The 19,098-nt window shown below is 46.8% G+C and overlaps 1 protein-coding gene across 17 annotated transcripts in view; it reads left to right on the top strand.

Annotated features, from left to right (window-relative positions):
• ZNF236 (zinc finger protein 236) overlaps nucleotides 1-19,098 on the top strand; it is a 132,082-nt gene that overhangs the window by 46,995 nt on the left and 65,989 nt on the right. For 13 of the 17 annotated variants that reach the window (XR_010836922.1, XR_010836920.1, XR_010836921.1 and 10 more), the window contains exons 12-20: nucleotides 7,221-7,362; nucleotides 8,016-8,276; nucleotides 10,858-11,102; nucleotides 11,736-11,837; nucleotides 12,353-12,504; nucleotides 14,159-14,262; nucleotides 15,536-15,687; nucleotides 16,432-16,647; nucleotides 18,484-18,766. Coding sequence is in view for 11 of the 17 variants with exons in the window: in XM_059039731.2 (XP_058895714.1) it covers nucleotides 7,221-7,362; nucleotides 8,016-8,276; nucleotides 10,858-11,102; nucleotides 11,736-11,837; nucleotides 12,353-12,504; nucleotides 14,159-14,262; nucleotides 15,536-15,687; nucleotides 16,432-16,647; nucleotides 18,484-18,766 (1,657 nt within the window). In the remaining 6 variants the exon portion in view is untranslated. The remainder of the gene's footprint in view (nucleotides 1-7,220; nucleotides 7,363-8,015; nucleotides 8,277-10,857; nucleotides 11,103-11,735; nucleotides 11,838-12,352; nucleotides 12,505-14,158; nucleotides 14,263-15,535; nucleotides 15,688-16,431; nucleotides 16,648-18,483; nucleotides 18,767-19,098) is intronic. The other 4 variants (XM_067015262.1, XM_067015263.1, XM_067015265.1 and 1 more) reach the window with 4 other exon arrangements.

The following is a 19,098-nucleotide window of genomic DNA, read 5'->3' as shown; positions in this document are numbered from 1 at the left end:
TGAAGACATAAATTAATAGAAAGTAGCTATCTAAAGTTTCATTATATGGGAAAGTAAGACTCAAAACTGCAATTACATCCTAGAAATGGGAACGTTTTTATAAACAGTTGGATGGACCAAAGCTATTATCAGAAAAGACTGATAACAGCTTTTAAGAAGTATTTCTTAATAAAAAATAAGAACGAAAATAAATGAAATATGTAACTCAAAAAAGTAGAAAAATAAAAAAGCAAGTAGCAAAAAGTAATTAATAAGTATAATAATTTAAGATAGAAGACAAAATTCTAGTGAACATAATTTTACAATTTTTAAAAAGTTAACAGTAGAATAGATAGCTTGACACGTCTCTAGTAAACTAAAGACCGAGAAAATATCTGAAATATTAGGAATGAGAGTCAAGCTGTAAGCACAGATACAGATGAGATAAAAATTGTTTACAGATACTCTACAACTTTTTGCTAATACACTTGAAAATTTAGATGAAATGGATTTTTTTCTAGAATAATATGCTTATCAGAGTTGACTCTAGAAGAAATGGAAAACCCCCAAAATACAACAAGTTTAAGATCATACTCCCCAAATACTAGCCTGCAATGATTTTACATATGATTTCTACTAAGCTTCCTAGGAACTGTACTTCTCAGGATGTTTAATTGTTGAGGGTATAGACACCGATCGGAACTGCCGTGTGGGCTAGAACACCGATGTCCCTGTGCAGTTGTGGCAGCTCACGAAACAGAGCAACAGGCCAGTGTCACCTAATGTGTATCTAATCTTCACTGTAGTCTCTAGGCGCTCAGGGATTTGTGTTATTCTTGAAATATGCAAAAAAACTTCTAAAAGTTAGGACAGACTAAAAACTTCCTTAGCAGCCCTAGAATTATCCTTCATGCTTGAGGGTAACCCTCAAATTACCAGTTTATTCAGGTTGCCATGACTCAGCTCACACACCTGTGGGTTTCTTGCCGTTAAGTTTACAAAGCCTTAGTTGAGTTGAACTGGAGCCCTGATTCTCCAGACTTTTTCCGAGGTTAAAATGGAGCGCATTGTGCTTTTAGCTTCACAGACACCTGTATCTTAGACTGAATTACTGGAAGCAGAATTCTCCTTTGTTCTAGGTTGAGTGGGACACATGGGGGAAGTGATTCATAGAGCTGGCTTCACATTGTAAAATGTAAAATATTTAAATATCTATTTTACACTTTGTCGTTATTTGTATTTGTGTCTGTCTCTTCTCTCAGAATCTGAGCTCCTTGGAGGTCATGTAGAAAAAATGTGACTGTAATTATGTTTTGGGGGGACAGATCTTGATAAAAACATGCCAGAGAGGGTTTAGCATAGATTAGTTACAATCATTTGACTTAACTGGGAGATGAGATGTTCCAGTCCGGTCTAGTTACTTGAAGCTCGATACCTTTTACGCTAATTACTGTCACTTAGGAAAGTATTAGAATGCATCAAAAAATACTGCAGCAAGTAACTTAATCTCTGCATATTAAGGGAGCATTGTTGGATGGAATAGTCCCATATAGTTGTGTAATTCTAAAAACTTCCAGAGCTGTGTGGGAACTTAAAAATAGTCTTTCCCAAACTTGCCTACATTCCTCACTCTTCATTTTTACAGATGTAAAAAGTGGGCCCTAGAGAGGTTTTAACATTGCTTTTAGGTTCTACAACTAGAGCTCATGGTAGAACTAGAACCTGGGTCTTCAGACTTCTGGATCAGGGTGTGGTCAGTAAAGCTCACTTCCCCCCACACCCGTCAGCCTTGCGCCCCCAACGCAGGAGTGTGGAGGAGCCGCCAGGGGCCCAGATGGCCACTGGATCTTGGCATTGAGCACCACTGGTCTTTACTGAACACAGACACGGCGTAGTTCATTGCACTTGGGGCTGTTTTCACTAGACGTGCGGTGTACGGTATTCTAAATGCTTTCTCTTCTACGTTCAAGAGCTAAGTTTAAATAGAACAGTGTGCAGACTGGGGAAGTATTGGGGTCAGGGTGATCGTAATATTTTGATCGGTAGCTGCTTCTGGATTTTCAAATCACACGTGTATATGACATATCTATTTTTTTTTTAAAGAAATCACTGTGTTTTCTGTATATGACTGTGCGTATGTGTGAGTGTGTGTAGTGGTGTATATGCTCCCACCATTTTTGCGGAGCATAGATGTTTGAAAAATATTTTCTTCGAAGTGAGCCAGGCTTTGGTTATCTATTATTTTTAAAATTTATTTATTTTAAATTAAAAGTGGGCTTTTGTTTTGTTTTTAATTAATTAATTAATTAGTTAATTATTTACTTACTTATTAGGTCGCACCGGGTCTTAGTTGCAGCAGGCGGGCTCCTTAGCTGTGGCTCATGGGCTCCTTAGTTGCAGCTCGCCAGCTCCTTAGTTGCGGCATGCAATCTCTTAGTTGCGGCATGCAGGATCTAGTTCCCTGACCAGGGATCGAAGCCCGGGCCCACTGTGTTGGGAGCACAGAGCCTTGACCACTGCACCACCAGGGAAGTCCCTGGTTATCTATTATTTTAAACCTCAGTGCTGTAAGGATTGATCTTCCAAGTTTATATTCATGTTTTAATCATATTGATATTAGTGCATTTACCTTGCTTTTTCTTTCACATATTTGTCGAACCTAGTTAGTATACCAGATTTATTTTATATGTTATGTGTGATATATAATATGTGTTACAAACGTTTATCATCATTGTGTTCTTTTGTGGTTTATGGTAGCTCTTGTAAGACTAAGTTGCATTTTCCCCCAAGCTCCATAACAAGATAACGCTTTTTCTTCTGTTAGTATAAAAGGAATTTTAAAAAGTTTTAATGACATTTCTAGTTTGTTTTTGAGGCATGTTAGCTGAAATTTATCCATGCCTTTATTTAAGATTAGTAGTTTCCTTAAAATAAAATTTAAAAACAAAATATATATATATATAAAGGGACTGATGGTCTAGTAGAAATGACATAATGTAGCCAAGACCTTAGGAGTTTTATGTATGTTTAATTCACCTTTGATTTTTTTTTCCAAAGATTAAGACCTTATCATTAGGCTAGCTTTTTAACAGAACTTTGTAGAATTATTAGGCATGAAAAATAAAGCATCGGAAAAATGAAGCGTGTTATTTCACTTTCTGAGGAGCTCAAGGTGGGACCCCTACCCTCACCCCCAAAGATCTCAGAATCATCTGGGGTTCTGCTTAAAGATAAATGTGCCTGGATGCTGCCTAGAGACTGTAATTCTGTGTCTAGCGGGGGGACACTAAGGTAACAGTTGTATATACTAGATTGTTTATTGCAGCCCTGCAGTAGTGTACAGTTAGAAACAGGCAGAGCGTCCACCAGAAGTGCATTAAGGGAACTGGGTACACTGGTACAGTGGAATTCCTTGCCAGTATCCAAAGGGTGCTGGGGATGATGTCATATGTAATGACTTGGAGAGTTAAGTATGTGTATGAAGTATGAACAGGTAGTTCCAGAACAGTGTGTATCCTCGAGCCCACTTAGGTTTTCGCATTACAAACTCTTCTGTTAGAGTGGATGCTAAACCGTTCATTATGGTTGTCTCTGAGGGGTGTTACTGGGCACGTTCTTTTGTTTTTATTTTTATGATCTTGTGAATCATTTGAGAAAGGGCCAGAGGACTTGCACAAGAGCATATTGGCAAGGGATTGGAAAAAGGGATTCGGTTCGTGGAGGGCAGGTGGGACTGTGGGGGAAGCAAAGACAGACTGGGAGACAGAGACGGGCCGGGACAGGGGCTAGAGCTCCTCAGGCTCAGAGTGGGCCTTAGGAGTCAGAGCTTCCAGGCAGGCCGCTCGACCACAGACCTGCTGTTTCGGAAAAGAAAGGAGTAACTGAACATTCTGTTTCTGGGACCTGTCTATGATGGAGAACTTGTTTGCTGTGGAATGTAGGTTCCAGAAGCCACAGGAGAAAGAGCTGGGAGAACAGTGGGGCTGGAGGGGGGACCCTGCACCAGAATGGGGGTGACTTGGAGAGGAGGGACGTCTGTGGGCCTTACAGGGCTCACAGCTTCAGGGCCTGGCGCGGACAGCCAGTCTGAAGTCTCCCTGTAGATTCTGGCGTCAGGCTGCTTCAGTGCAGGCTGGAAGTCAGAGCCTGCCACTTCAGACGGGTGGCCAGCTCTCTGAAGGTGCTGAATTGCGTGCAGCCTGGAGCCTTAGGGGTGCAGCCTGGCTCTGCCGTCTGACGAGCTTTGTGTCTGCACTGCAGGCTAGGGCGGCACTCACCTGGAACCCCACTTTACTAACTGACCTCAGGTCTGACTGGGAGGCAGTGAACCCCTGCACAGCCCTGCCTGCAGTACGACTTTTTTTTTTTTTTTTTTTGATGTGGGAAATGGCAAAAGCAATACTTTGTTTCCTTATTTCTGAATATCTTATTTTTTTCCCTATGAAACAGGTACAAGACAACTATAGGAGGGCTTTTTACTTTTTAAAAATTACCTCGTGAGTTTCATTTACTTTACCTGCTTTCACGAATTTATACAATTTATATAAAACTAATTGCTTAAAATTATTTCATTTTCCTGTGTTGCTTTTTAATGTATATCTTTTCTGATGAAGTCTATAAAATTAATTTCTCACGTTTATATATTTGTACAGTTCATTTTAATTGTGGGAGGAGAGTTTTAAATTTTTTTATTGGTGTTTTTCTTAGAAATCACTCATTCCGTTAAGTTCAGCAATGAACAAGAAAATGGCTTATCAGATATTACTTGGAGCTTACATTTTTAATTAAGTGGTACTTTATGCTAATAGTTACTGAACCTGTTTGCATAAGATACCGGGGAACTGTGCCTCACAGTTGCTATTATGTGTCGCCTGTGGACGGACCTTCCTTGCAGAGCATTTGAGGTTCACAGTTTCACAAGCTTCGCAGTGACAAGAGGAGCCACCCTTTTTGGCTGCCAGTTTGGAAAATACTCACCTGAGTTTTCTGTTCTCTTCATAGAATCTAACATGATTCCCTGAAAGTAGATGTCCAATAGAGGTTGACCGTCAGACCGTGAATCAAGGATCTCGGTTGGAATTTGTGTGCGCTTCTTTCCTTCCTTTCTCTCTCTGATTTTGTAAACACTGAGAACAGGATCATTAATAGATTCGATCGTATCTACGTGTCCTACTTGGCCAGTGCTCTTTGGCCTAGGCTACATCCGTGCCCACGGGGCAGGCCCCAGGCCCCAGAAGCTATAGCCCAGGGAGTGGGGAAAGAGAAAAGAGAGCCAGCGGTGACAAGGGCTGGGACAGAAATGAGTCAGCGTGTGGAGGTGGGAAAGCGAGGCTCCTTAAGAGTCGCAGCATGAAGCCGCCTGGGTAGAGCTGGCGGTGGGTGTGGACAGAGGTGGGGACCGGTGCCAGGAGGCCGAGCTGGCTGGTCGCGGTGGCCCCGTTCTCGGTGGCAGACCACGGGAGGTGGTGGAGCACATTGCCGTTCGGGTCCTGGCGCGCTGTGCCAGGGGCATCCTCATGCTGGTGACACGAGAAGGCAGAGCAGAACATTCAGGAGGCTGGTCTAGGTGCGTGTCTGACACAGAGCCACGCGGAAGGGTGAACGTGCATCTGGAAATCGGCCCTTGTACGGCCATCTTGCCTCCGAGCGCCAGGCGTGTCAGCCTGTCTGCAGCAGACTTAGCGCGTGTGTCCTGGGGAAGGTGGTGGGGTGGACTGAAGGACTGAAGTTTTCTCTTCTTGAGCGCGAGAGAGGAGTTGTTGGGAAAAAGCAGGGCGATGCCGTGGAGGGGAGAGCGATGCTGGAGCCGCCCGGAGGGCAGGGCTTTGCGTGGCCCCCACGCAGCTCCCCAGTCCTGAACCCTTGTGAAGTGGGAGAGGGTTTGGCAGCTCTTCGAGTGTGTGCCCTGTGGACTGTACACACATCAATCACAAGGGAGGTTCTGTTATTTAAAAAAATTTTTTTATTTTTGGCCGTGTCACACAGCATGTGGGATCTTAGCTCCCCAACCTGGATCGAACCTGTGCCCCCTGCCTTGGGAGGGCAGAGTCTTAACCACTGGACCGCCAGAAAAATCCCACAAGGGAGGTTCTGAATTCTCTTTGAAAAGTAACTGAGCTCTCATGCAGCATCGGGAAGCGCGGGTCCGTTCAGTTACGTCTCACATGTGTGCGAAGCGAAATAGAAATAGCAGTGGAAATGGAAGCGAGGAAACAAGTTTAAGAACACTGGAGAAGTGGGATCTCCAGGACTGGCAAATGGCAAACTTAACGAGCGGCTCCAAGAGTCTGAAATCCCCGGCCCCCGCTTGACTAGGCGGATGGGGTTCCTCACGTACAACTAGGAGAGTCAGGAGGGACAGGCGGGTTTCAGGGGACAGGATTGAGCTGTAACCCGCTCTGCTAGGGGCAGTCTGGACAGCAGTGTGTTAGGAGCCTGTCGGTGATCATCGCGGGGCACTGAGCGGCACAGCTGAGGCGCAGGGGGTGTGGCCAGTCCAGAGTCTTGGCTGCTGGCTGCGTTGTCTGCGAGAGAGCAGCAGCCCGGGTAGAACTGACGGTGTACGTCCTCCTCTTGTTGTTCCAGGTGAACATGCAGTGACTCAGAGGGTTCAGGTATATGTCCTGAATTTCATAAATAATTCAGTTGCTTGATCAAGACATACTTATTACACGGGCAGCCTGAGGGCATGCTTGTCTCACTGAAAGTATGCAAAGCCTGAAATATTTAAGGTTGTAATTTTGCTGTGTACAGATTTTCTTTTAATAAAATTTCTATGAAAACCCTGACTTTCTTAGAACAAAAGATCTCGTTGGAATCATTTCTGTCTTGAATTTGTTATAGTACCTAGGATACAGTCTTCGTACTGAACAAATACGGGACTTAAAAACGGATTAACCTAAATGTTGATGTAGTGGTATAAATTGTATGCCAACAGATGCTCATATAGAAAGTTAAATGTAGATATCCATGAAAAATTGGCTCAAGAACAAGGAGAAGTAATTGTGACAATATAAATGTTCCTTATGTCGAAAAGAATATCTACCTTATGTTAACTCTATAAGTGTTTCCTGATAGGTGTTCTTTAAATAGCAAGTTCCTAACACAATTAAAATAGCAATTAGCCGCAACATTGGAGTCTAGCTCCTCAGGATCTGTATCTTCTGGGTAAAGCAGATGCCTTTTGACATTTCTTAGTAGAATTGACAGTGAATTATTCCTGATTTTCTTTTGGTTTGTAGGTCTTATCCAGCCCATTCCAAGAAACCAGCTTTTTCAAAGTTATTTTAATAATAATTTTGTAAATGAAGCAGATAGACCATACAAGTGTTTTTACTGTCATCGTGCCTATAAAAAATCTTGCCATCTTAAACAACACATCAGGTAAGGTAATTAATGTAGATTCAGAGATGGAAATTTATAGTTAACAGTGATTTAGTGATCTGGTAACTTGTGGGAATACTAAGAATGGTAGTGTTAGCTTTTGTTATTTAAAATGTCACTTTTGACCCTAGAATATTTACTGATAAGTGATATTTTTATTCTTCAGTGTCTTGGCCAAAATGTGTTACCCACAAACCGCCACTGAATTTTATTTACACTCCTGTTATGTTTCAGTATCTGCAATCTCTGGGACGTGTCAGAGGAGTATCTGGTTTGTTTCCTTAGGATTACGCTCTTTCGCAGTTTCTCGGGTGTATTCATCAGGTTAATTCTCGGTGCCGGCAACAGTGAAAAGGAAGCATGGATAGAAACCTGATCACGAGAGACAGTGAGGGGTCATGAGAAGAGGACAGAGCGTAGAAGAGGATGGGGGGTCTGGTTTTGTGTCGGTTATTTGTGAGCCCCAGGACTTCAGATGAATCACCTGAGCGCTGAGTCTCAGGTCCCGTTGTGGGGACGTGAGAGCTGAGTCTCTCTGCTGCTGAGCTCAGAAAAGGGGTGGCCAAGTGACATAAATACTAGAGTGCGTTCTAAATTAGAAAGCAGTGTGAAAGCGTGAGACGCTTATTCATTACCATTTTTATTCTTTTTAGATCACATACAGGTGAAAAGCCTTTTAAATGTTCTCAGTGTGGAAGAGGCTTTGTTTCTGCAGGAGTGCTCAAAGCACACGTCCGAACGCACACTGGACTTAAATCTTTCAAGTGTCTGATATGTAATGGAGCTTTCACTACTGGTGGTAGCTTACGGCGACATATGGGCATCCATAACGACCTTCGTCCCTATATGTGTCCCTATTGCCAGAAAACATTTAAGACCTCACTAAATTGCAAAAAGCACATGAAAACCCATAGGTAGGTATAATTCTGATGGTCACTTTTTAACAATCCTTATAATTCCCAGATGATGGTGGGGAGCGTTTTGAAGAAATAGTTGTCTTTGTTTCCTTTATTATTACTTCTAGCGGGAGGTGTATGAGCTAAAAAAAACCTTCTGTATCAGTGTTTAATGACCTACTGAGAATCACAGAGTAAAGCACCACCATTTTTATTTTTAATGTAGTGTTGAAGTAGTCAGTGTTGGCCTAAATGCTTTCTAAACTCTCTTAAAACTGATAATCAGTAGTAGATAAAATGCTGGATAGACGGTGTCTACTATAATGAGGTAATGAAGGTTTCAAAAAAGAAAATCTTGGTCAGCTCTGTGACCTCTAGGCATATCATTAGTGTTACCAGCATGGTAATTATTGTACGTTGCTGACAGAAAGAAAATAGGTTTTAGCTAACACATAAAGCCATCATTAAAGCTAACTTAGATTTTTGCTTGCTTAGAGGGCTGCCTCACCTGTCAATGGAGGTGACCCAAAGAGCCCTTACAGAGACGCATTTCTGACTGTGTCTGGAGCTTATCCAGTGGTGCTTCTGTGAAGCCACAGAATTCTGTATTGTAACGGAAAGCCTGGACAAGGTGGCCACGACCACCTCCTAGGAGACTTTGAGAACAAGGACAGAATATTAGCCTTCTGCCCTAGAACGTTTACCTTTGAGCCGTATTTTAACCCGGCTGTCTCTGTCCAGGTATTACCTACCAAACAAAACTCCCAACTGTTAGAAGAAGGTCACTCTGAGAAATAGTGTTTGGGTTTTATCCCTCTGGATGCCGAAGCACACTTGACAGAATTGAGTGTCCTCAATTTGGGCACGGCTGATCGTGGAGCCGAGGAGTTAAGTGCTTCTCGAGACCGTCTAGGGAACATGAGGTCGGAGGTGTCAGGGACTCTCGCCAATTACGTATCCAGTTACACGTGGCTGCATTTTACGGAGGAAGTTCTGGGCTTCACAGGCATTCAGGAACCGGGGAGTTCACGGGGGCGGAGACGCTCGGCGCGCGCGCTCCCCGTAGCAGGATCGCCTAGGAGCGGTGCCCTGCTAAGAGAGATGGGGCGCGGTCACGGCTTGCGCAGAACACGGTGAATAACGCCTCTCTCTGCAAGGCGCCCGGCCTTCGCAGTGTGCTTCTGTGGTAGTGCTGGGAGTACAGTGTACAGGCTCAGGGGCCAGTGCTGTAATTTCTGGGAAGAGGGTCACAGCTGCTTTTATCCAGGTCGTTCCCGTCAGTGGCGTGCTGCTCCGGCCGCCGCTCGTCCGGGGTTCTGCCGAGGGGCACGCGCCACGCGTGCGCCAGGAGAGACTGTGCGTGACTTTCAGTTGGCGGCGTAAGGACGGCCAGGCCTGTCATTGCAGAGTTGGGGGTTTATCTTACAGACGGCGTGTACTGTGAGCCCGCCTGCACGCAGGAAGCAGCTCCAGCCGTCCGATCCCTTTGCTTGAAGTCCTGGGAATTCCTAAAATGCCATATACACTTACGTTAAAAATAAGAAGTCGGCGGTAGTAAGAATTGTGAAAACACCCAGGCAAACAAACAGAAAACAAGGCTCCACCAGTCATGACAGAGGGCACATTCCCTCTCCTTCGGGGTGGCGGAGGGGACCCCGTGAACCCATGGCACCACTGAACACTCACCCTGTGGTGTCGGTGCGAGTGCGTGTTCTTTCCTTTGCTGCTTTTCAGTACATTTTCGTTCCCCCTCCTCAGTAAAAGTGGTCGAGAAGTGACTGGTTTTGATATCAGGAAATGAAGAGGAAAGACTTGGTTTGGAACTCAGAATGGAATTCTGAATGGGCAGATTCATGTGATTCTGGCATCCAGCGTCCGGTAGAGCTTGTGTGAGTCTGACTGGAGTAGCCCCTTCATGGATGAGATACCGCACAGCCTGTTAATCAGATCATTGTTTGACCTGGGTTTTTGTTTGTTTTTTCCCCAGTTTTTTTGATTCATTCACTGAATTCATTGTTCATTTTTCTCTTTGAAAGAGAAATTGTTGGCCTTGATGAAAATGTGCCAGGTATGCTCTGTACACATAGAAATAATATTAACAGGAATAACGATCTTGCAGAAAACCATCGCGGCCACATGCCTCGTGACCCAGGTTCTGCAGCCTGTGGCCGGCTGGTCAGTGAGCTGCGCACGACCTCGCAGGTTGCAGGAGGGCCCCGTCTCTCCCACGTGTGTGTGTAACACTGAAAGCAGTCTGTCAAGGCGCTGCCTCATCTCATGCATTTCTTGTTTGGAACACCTCAGCTCATCGCAGAATTTGAATTGGGAGAGTTTAGCTTTGAAATGTGGCATCTTTTGTATCGTTCAGACTTTGAAAAATCCTTGTTGCCTTCAAGCCCCTGTAGTCTGTGAAAGCGGTTAGAGATAAGGGCACGTGGGTTTTCTTTCAGATTGTTTGTAGTGTTTAACTCTCAACTGGATTGCCACCACTTCAAGTGAACCAGTTTAAAATGAAAACTGTCACTGAATAAATCGCACCTCGCGTGCCCGCGGTGTTTGACAGCAGCTGACGCTGCGGACTGTTGTCCATTTTTTGAAGATTTGAGCTTGCCCAGCAGCTCCGGCAGCACCAGCAGGCCTGCCCGATAGATGACGGCACCGTGGACCAGCAGGGCATGCACGTGCCCACCCAGGTGCAGGTGGAGATCGAGAACGCCGCGCTGCAGCCGACCGCCGAGGCCGTGGCCGACAACCCCGGGGCCGCGCTGGGCCTGGGGCCGCCCGCCGGCGTGGAGGCGGGGCTCGGCCAGCAGGTGGCGGGCCAGCCTTTGGAAGCAGATGAAGGTGAGCGGTTCAGGGCTTGTAACTCTCAGGGGTTTTGCGGCCCTTCCTACTCCAGTGAGAGAGCCTGCGGTGCATTTAGAATGGTAGAAATGGGACCTTCCGATGCGTGCTGCTTGTCACCCACTTTCACCCCCGAGCCTGCCGCGGGAGAGTCCTTGGCTTTCACTGCGTGGTCACGCCTGTCCTGGTGCGCGGCCCCCGGGCTTCCCAGCGTGAGGCCGCAGACCGGGTGCTGCTGGCTGCGGGAGCTGAGGCCCCTCGGCCAGCGCGCCGCGGGGAGGTCTCGCTGCAGAGAGATGCCGGCTCGCCGGGGGCGGGGGACAGTGAGGTCAGTGACAGAGTCGGCTCAGGCTTCCGGCCTCCTGCGGGCCTGACAGAGGTTGGCCGGTCAGCTTGCCGTTTACTTTATGGGCGTCCCAAGAAGTATTGGGTCTGTGAGCGGGGCTTTGTACCTTTTAACCCAGCATATGTAAGTTTGTACCCTCTGTATAAATTGTCTTCCTACTGTCTTTTCCAAACAAGGAGGCTGCTTTTTGGAAGCTCACCGAAGCATCCTTTTGGACAGGTTGGTAGACGTGAAGCAGCTTCCGGGTTTACGAATGCTCCGCCCTCGTCTGTGCTTCTTGTCTTCAGACAGGCTTGTGGTCCCGCAGCGCACTCTGGAAGGGCACGTGGGCCAGTACGAGGAGCAGGCGCCCCCGCCGCAGCCCTTCGAGCCAGCGGGTCTGTCACAGGGTCAGTGGTGGGCCTTGCCCGGGGCTCTCCAGTGAGCTGCGCCTGGTTGGGTTTAACTCTACAGCAGCCTCGAGTGCTTCTTTTAGTGCTCTTCTGAAACGCATGACCAGTGATCGAACCAGATAACGTCTTGCGTGGGTAGCATGTGTGTGTGTGTGTGTGTGTGTACGCACGCACGCACACGCTGTTCTGTAGTCTATTCCGATTTTCCAGAAAGGGACTTCAATGACCATTCTACATCTGGTTTCTAGCCAAGGAAAGGTAATTGAGTAGAAATTGGGACTTATTTGTGGCTGTTGTGTCAGCCTGCCCTGCCAGGATGGGAGCTGAGCGTAGCCTCTTGCCTGTGAGCAGATCACTTTAGAGCCTGCTGATAAAAACTAATAATCCTGCTTCCTGTTCAGAAAGTAGACATGTTCCTTTAAATACCTTTATTTGTAAAACCAACCATTTTTGGTTTTGTGTGTGTAACTTTAGTATTTTTTGCAGAACTCATGTCTTCTAATTTATTTCAGGTTTTACAGTGACTGATACATACAATCAACAGACTCAGTTTCCACCCGTCCAACAGTTACAAGATTCTAGCACACTGGAGTCTCAAGCCCTGTCCACGAGCTTCCATCAGCAGAACTTACTTCCGGTTCCTAGCTCTGATACGATTAATGTAGTGAGTATTGTAGAAGTCTCATCATTGAGCAGATGCTATCTTATTCTTCACTGTAATTATTTAAAATTTGCTTACTTAAGAGGGCATGCTAACTTGTTGCAACTTTAAGATTGCTGCATCACCTGTGAAAACCTCAGTGTTTATCATACAAGGCTTCTATTCCCTTAAAACATTTTTGTTTTAAGATTTCATTCCCATGATGTGGCTTTACCTTTTTGGTTAAAAGTCAGGAAAGTCAGGAGAGTGTAACTGACTTCAGTAACATCTGAAGGATATCACGTTGCTTTAGCGAGAAAACCTAAGTATTTTAATATGTGGAATCTTAAAAGAAACATGTTAGAATGAAAATATAGTGACGGCTGACATACTAAAGATACATATTTAAATGCATCATTTAAAATTTTCATCTCTTAGTCAAGTTGGAGGCATTTAAGTTTTTGTTTTGGTATTGATTTTGCCATTTTTGGAAATCTTTCAGTAGTGGTGAAAATGATTGGCAAATCAATTGTTTTCTCTCTCTCATTTTTTTAATATTTACTTTTTTAATTTTTGGGGGGGCTGCGTTGGGTCCTCGTTGCTGCATGCGGGCTTTCTCTGGTTGCGGCGAGCGGGGGCTACTCTTGGTTGCGGTGCGCGAGCTTCTCACGGTGGTGGCTTCTCTTGTAGCAGAGCACGGGCTCTCGGCGCGTGGGCTTCAGTAGTTGTGGCTCGTGGGCTCTAGGGCACAGGCTCAGTAGTTGTGGTGCACAGGGCTTAGTTGTTCTGCGGCATGTGCAGTCTTCCGGACCAGGTCTCGAACCCGTGTCCCCTGTGTTGGCAGGCAGAATTTTTAACCGCTGTGCCACCAGGGAAGTCCTTGTTTTCTCTCTTTAAAAGCCCCTGTGGGTAACTTTTGCCAAGTGGGGGACCTGGACCCTCCAGTGAAATTTTCAGAGCACGTTTTCCCAGCTCGAAGCTGTGTAATTGACAGTAGGCACTGAATCTGGGTGGTGGGGGGCATGCCTCTCTGTGGCTTGCCTTCACTCGGCCCTCTGAGCAAGACTGCATACCCGCTCACTCGTGGCTTTTCGGGGCGGGTCCCGGAAGCCAGGGGAAATGCGTGCACTCAGGCAGGTTCTCCACTGTTCTGGCCTCTCCTGCGCCTGTCCCCCACGTCCTGAAGGTCAGCCTGCGCTCTGTCTGCTGAACATGGGTATTTCCTGCAGATCTTTGCCCAGTCCCTTGGCTGCACCACCCGTGGCCGGAAGGTGTCTGCTTAAGGGGCTGCTGTCTCCAGGCCTGCTGCTCCTGGGCTGGGAACATGCTTTCTCCCTCTGTGATTTTGTGACAAGCGAGGGGACTTAGTATTTTAAGAAAGCAGGGAGTTTTGTTCACTCTCAGTAAGAGTAGAGCAGATGAAAGAGTAGTCTCTTAATAGACATAAAAAATATGGAAAGATTAAAGTAAGTTGTTGGAAAATAAAATAAGTATTTCTTCAATAAAACTGGTATAGATGATTTTTGTTATTAATTTGGCCCAAATGATTGCAACGACCTAATTGGGGTTTCTCCCTTTTAAATACACATTTATGAGTGTTCTTATCCTTAGTTGTTAGGTGTTTGTATTCATTCATAGATGTTCAAGCAGTCTGCTCTGTGCTTCTGCTACGTTTTAGACAAGTCGTCTGATTCAGGAGTCATCCCCTCAGGAGCTGGAGCTGCAGACGCCACATCCCCCGTTCCTGGAGGACAGCGAGGAGCAGAGCCGGCGCTCCTACAGGTACACATGTTCCTCCGGGTCCGCGCGCTCCTCCGGCTACGCGCGCTCGGACCGCAGCCCGTCCTGCTGCACCCAGTGCCCACCTGCACCGTTCCTGCAGCTTCATTCACAAAAGCTCTGGGAAGCAGGGTCTGTCGTCACCCCCATTTTATAAAGAAAGTACCTGAGACAAAAGAGACTCACTTGCTAAAGCTTCTACAGCTAATAAGTGGCTTGGGCAGGGCTTGGATGCAGCAGCCTGTACCCGTAGACTACTATGCTGTAGCTTCCTGTGCCCGCTCTAGGCCGCCGTTCCCGTGTTTTCAGAAATAACTTGAATTCATGTCGCACCTTTTTGTCCACGGCTCTTCCGTGTGTTTTATATACAACCTCCCGATACTTAAGTCACACTTGCACTTATTCAGCAAGTATTTGTTTGCTAATGTTTAATGTGGGATTTTGCATTGGTGTTTTTAAGTGAGATTGGTACAATGTTTTCTTGTGACCCCTCTGTGGCGTCTGCTTGGGCGTTCCTGGACTTCTGGCCATTCGGCCACCCCCGTGTGCTCATACTCAGCGCATCTTGTTAAGAACGTGCTGCTGTGTGCCGAGCCGCGTGCTCTGTGCGTTCCTATCACAGACTCAAACCTGGAAGGGGAAGACGTAGGGAAATAAAATGCAATAAGCTTTCAGAATTTTTAAAAGTTTTTAAATCATATGTGAACAGGAATTTTGAAATGTATAATTGTTTCATCCTTAATTTTAATACATTTCATAACAACTGAGAGGAAAATAACACTACATCTTTATATGTTATTCAAAATAGCTCTAGTAACATCTGCTTGGTAAAGTATTTTATCAACTAAAGAGTATACGAACTGACATTTCCAAGTGTCTAGACTCAGAGGTGATTCTGACCCTAATGCAGCGGAAGGGTTCACAGCGTCTTATGACTTGGTAAAGAAAATAGCACATAATAAATTCCCTGTTATGTTTAAAGGAATAGTTTGTAGTTAATCAAATTTTATTTCCCCTGGAGAATTGCTATAGGTTTTACTAACTTTGAAATAATAAAGTATGTTTGAGGGTACAGTCTGAGCAGAATTTGATCTAACAAGTTTTTCTTGCTAGTATTTCACAGTGTTTTAAGTGTTGGAGAGCACACCTTGTTTCTGTAGCAGTTACGCCTGGTTGTTTACTGATTGTTGGTGAAGAGTGTTTGCTTTTCTTCCCTTCTCAGGTGTTGCATTTGTGATCATGCTGTGAATTAACATGGTCTGTGTTGTGTGTACAGATGTGACTATTGCCACAAAGGCTTTAAGAAGTCCAGCCACCTGAAGCAGCACGTGCGGTCACACACCGGGGAGAAGCCCTACAAGTGCAAGCTCTGTGGACGTGGCTTCGTTTCCTCTGGGGTCCTCAAGTCCCACGAGAAGACACACACAGGTCATTGTCCACCTCGCACTGGGCGTAAACACACGGAAAACCAGACGTGATCCTAGAGCATGTGAATCCTAGCGCGTTTGCATCACACCCCTCAGGGCCCCCAGCCCCAGGCAACCACTGACTGTTTCCTGTCTGTGTGGATTTGCCTGTTCCGGGCTCTTCCTGCACACGGAACCACACAACACGGTGCCTTTTGTCACTGGCTTCCCTCGCTCAGCGCCTGTTCAAGGTCCCCCCACGTTGTAGCATATGCGTCACCCTTGTTTTTAGAGCTGAACAGTAGTCACTGTGTGGGGAGGCCGCGTTCTGCTTACCCGCTTATCAGCTGTCGGGCAGCTGAGGCGTTGCCGGGTTTTGGCCATCAGGAGTAATCTTGCTGTGAGCGTTCTGTGCGTTTCTGTGTGGACGCAAGTTTTCGCTTCTCTGTTGAGGAGTGGACTTGCTGGGTCATAACGATAACTGTTTAAACCTTGGGGTTTACCAAACCAGAGTGGCCGCACCATTTTCCTTGTCCCCCAGCAATGATTTCACATCTTGTCAGGGCTTAGTATTGTCTGTCTGCTTCATTATGACCGTCCGTCTTCTTAAAATAACCTCTTCTTGAAAGACCCTCAATTCCTAAAAATGGGAGACCACAGCAAGTACATGCTCTTCGGTTTTGCAGCTTGTTGAGCGCATCTTTGCTCTGATTGCGTACGGTTTTCAGGTAACGAACGTGTTCTGACCCCGTCTCTGCTGTCGCAGGAGAAAAGGCTTTCAGCTGCAGCGTCTGCCACGCTTCCTTCACAACCAACGGCAGCCTCACCAGGCACACGGCCACGCACATGAGCATGAAGCCCTACAAGTGTCCATTTTGCGAGCAGGGCTTCCGAACCACAGTTCACTGTAAAAAGCACATGAAGAGGCACCAGACGGTCCCCTCGGCTGGCTCAGCAGCACCGGGAGAGGCGGAAGGAGGAGGTGCGGCCCCTTTGTTGGTTCAGGTTATCGCCAGCCAGTGCTGACACTTGGGGACCAGCTCTTGTCAGAGGTGGTTTGTACCAGTACATTGACAATTTCATTTTCTGATTATGAAAGCAGTCATAATTTGCTCTTTGAAAGAAAGACTCAGGGAGGCACGCAGAGGAAAACTTCTTACCTCGCTGGTCACCAGGCACCAAAATACCAGCATCCCCACACAGGGCAGGCTGTCGCCCACGCACGCACGTACACACGTGTAGGTGGACCTGAATTCCCTAATAGGAAACCACGTGAAACGCAGTGTTGTCGTCCATGGGTGTTTATTACAGGCGAACTGGATATTAGTGAGCACGGATGCACGTCAGTTCTAACGCCTGCAAGGAATTCCGTTGTGTTTCATTACACAGCTTCCTGTTGCTGGACGCACAGTGGCTGCCCAGTGCTGCAGTGTCACAGGAAGAGCTGGCAGTCAGGGGGCTTGAACCCTCGGCGCTGTGCTTACTCACCACGCACGTTCTTATCTGATCGACACGAGATACCGTGACGCTAACTTAAATGGTAGACGAGCTGATGGGCCCGGTTCTCACACCAAGTATAGTAATCCCAGGAGGATTATTTTGTGCTTATACTTTTTATACCTATGAGATGATTTCTTTTTAGCAAGTTCCAGAGTGAAATTATGGTGACAGAACGTGCACCTTGCATATTCTGACACATGGCGCCAGTGCACAGCGTTTTAAATTTTTTAAATGACCTTGTTCCATACGCAGTGTGAGTTATGCTATCGATAGTCATGCTGTCGATAGGTGTCCTGGGGCCTGGGCTGCTGTCTGTGCTGCGGCCGGCACTGTACACCTCACACCGTTGATGCTGGTGGAGTGAGCGTGCTGAGGTGGGGGCTTGACTCGGAGGGCCATCCGTCAGTTTTTAGTTCACTGTTTTGGCTCTGACCACTGTCTGTTTTGCTATTTAGTGTTTCTGCTGTTTTTGTGTGGTTTTTTTTTTTTTCGGTACGCGGGCCTCTCACTGTTGTGGCCTCTCCCGTTGCGGAGCACAGGCTCCGGACGCGCAGGCTCAGCGGCCACGGCTCACGGGCCCAGCCGCTCCGCGGCACGTGGGATCTTCCCGGACCGGGGCACGAACCCGCGTCCCCTGCATCGGCAGGCGGGCTCTCAACCACTGCGCCACCAGGGAAGCCCTCTGCTGTTTTTTTAAAAAATTTTTAGCCATCTGTGCAATAAATAATACAGTCCCCGTGTCCCCCGTCCCCCGTCCCCAGCCAAACCTTTTTTTCCTTCTCGGTTACATTTTAACAGCAGCTTATTCTATTTTTTTTAACGGATGTAAATATATCCTTACATTTCACTGAGAGAATACTTAAACATACATATTTTTTAAGTGTTTTCTTTCCTTTCAGTAAATCTTTTTAATTGGCGGCTGTTTGCTAGTTATCCGTTTGGTCTCTTCCTTTGGGCTGCTCATCTTCTTACGCTAATTCACTTTGTGCCCGTGTTGTAAATGAACGTCTGCGTGTATGAGTACTGTTGACGCGTGTGGACACTGACCCTTTCAGAGCCCACCGCCGGCCTGCTGGCAGGAGACCGTCAGCCACGGCACCTGCCCTTGTCAGTGACCCCTCCCCCGAGGCATGGCCTTTCCACCCTGACCAGCTTCTCAATAGACAGTGGTGGGGAAGAACCCTTTACCATCCCAAATACAGCCTCATTGAGTTGTTGATTTTAACCTTACATATTTAAGTGAAATGTTTAGTTTTAGTTCTGTTACAACTTAGTTTTTTTTATAAGGCTTTGATCCTTTCTCCTACCTTTTGTTTAGAGATGGGTCTGGAGGAAGAGGAAGACAGTTCTGAAAGAAATGTGTCTAGAAAGGCTCGTCCCGAGGTCATCACCTTCACAGAGGAGGAGACGGCGCAGTTGGCCAAGATTCGGCCGCAGGAGAGTGCCACCGTGTCAGAGCAGGTGCTGGTGCAGTCGGCCGCCGAGAAGGACCGCATCAGCGAGATGAAGGACAGGCAGGCAGAGCTGGAGGCCGAGCCCAAGCATGCCAATTGCTGCTCCTACTGCCCCAAGAGCTTCAAGAAGCCCAGCGACCTGGTCAGGTGCGCAGCAGGCCCCGCTGCCCCGGGGGTGGGCGCGCGGTCTGTGTGCGCCTCTGCAGCCCTGCTGCCGCGTCTCAGCCGGCGCCTCCTGAGTGGCTCCTTGCTTTCTTGAGTTATGGTTTCAGGCCCGTGTGCGTTTTGAGGCTTCCTGGCAAGCTCATTGAGCTCGTTAGCTAGACCTTTGCTTGCTCTGTGGGTTGCCTGTGCTTATTTCTGTGTGACGGTGGTAGCAGTAAAAGAGAATTAAAAATCATTTCCTGAGGAAGACGCGGCACTGAGCCCAGCCTTGTAGGCACACAGAACAGCAGCGGGTTCCTGCCCGCCCCACAGGG

This window comes from Kogia breviceps, chromosome 15, assembly GCF_026419965.1.
Source record: "Kogia breviceps isolate mKogBre1 chromosome 15, mKogBre1 haplotype 1, whole genome shotgun sequence".
In the NCBI taxonomy this organism is placed as follows: Eukaryota; Metazoa; Chordata; class Mammalia; order Artiodactyla; family Physeteridae; genus Kogia; species Kogia breviceps.
Note: the sequence above shows the minus strand (reverse complement) of the source record. Positions and strands in the feature narration are given on the sequence as shown.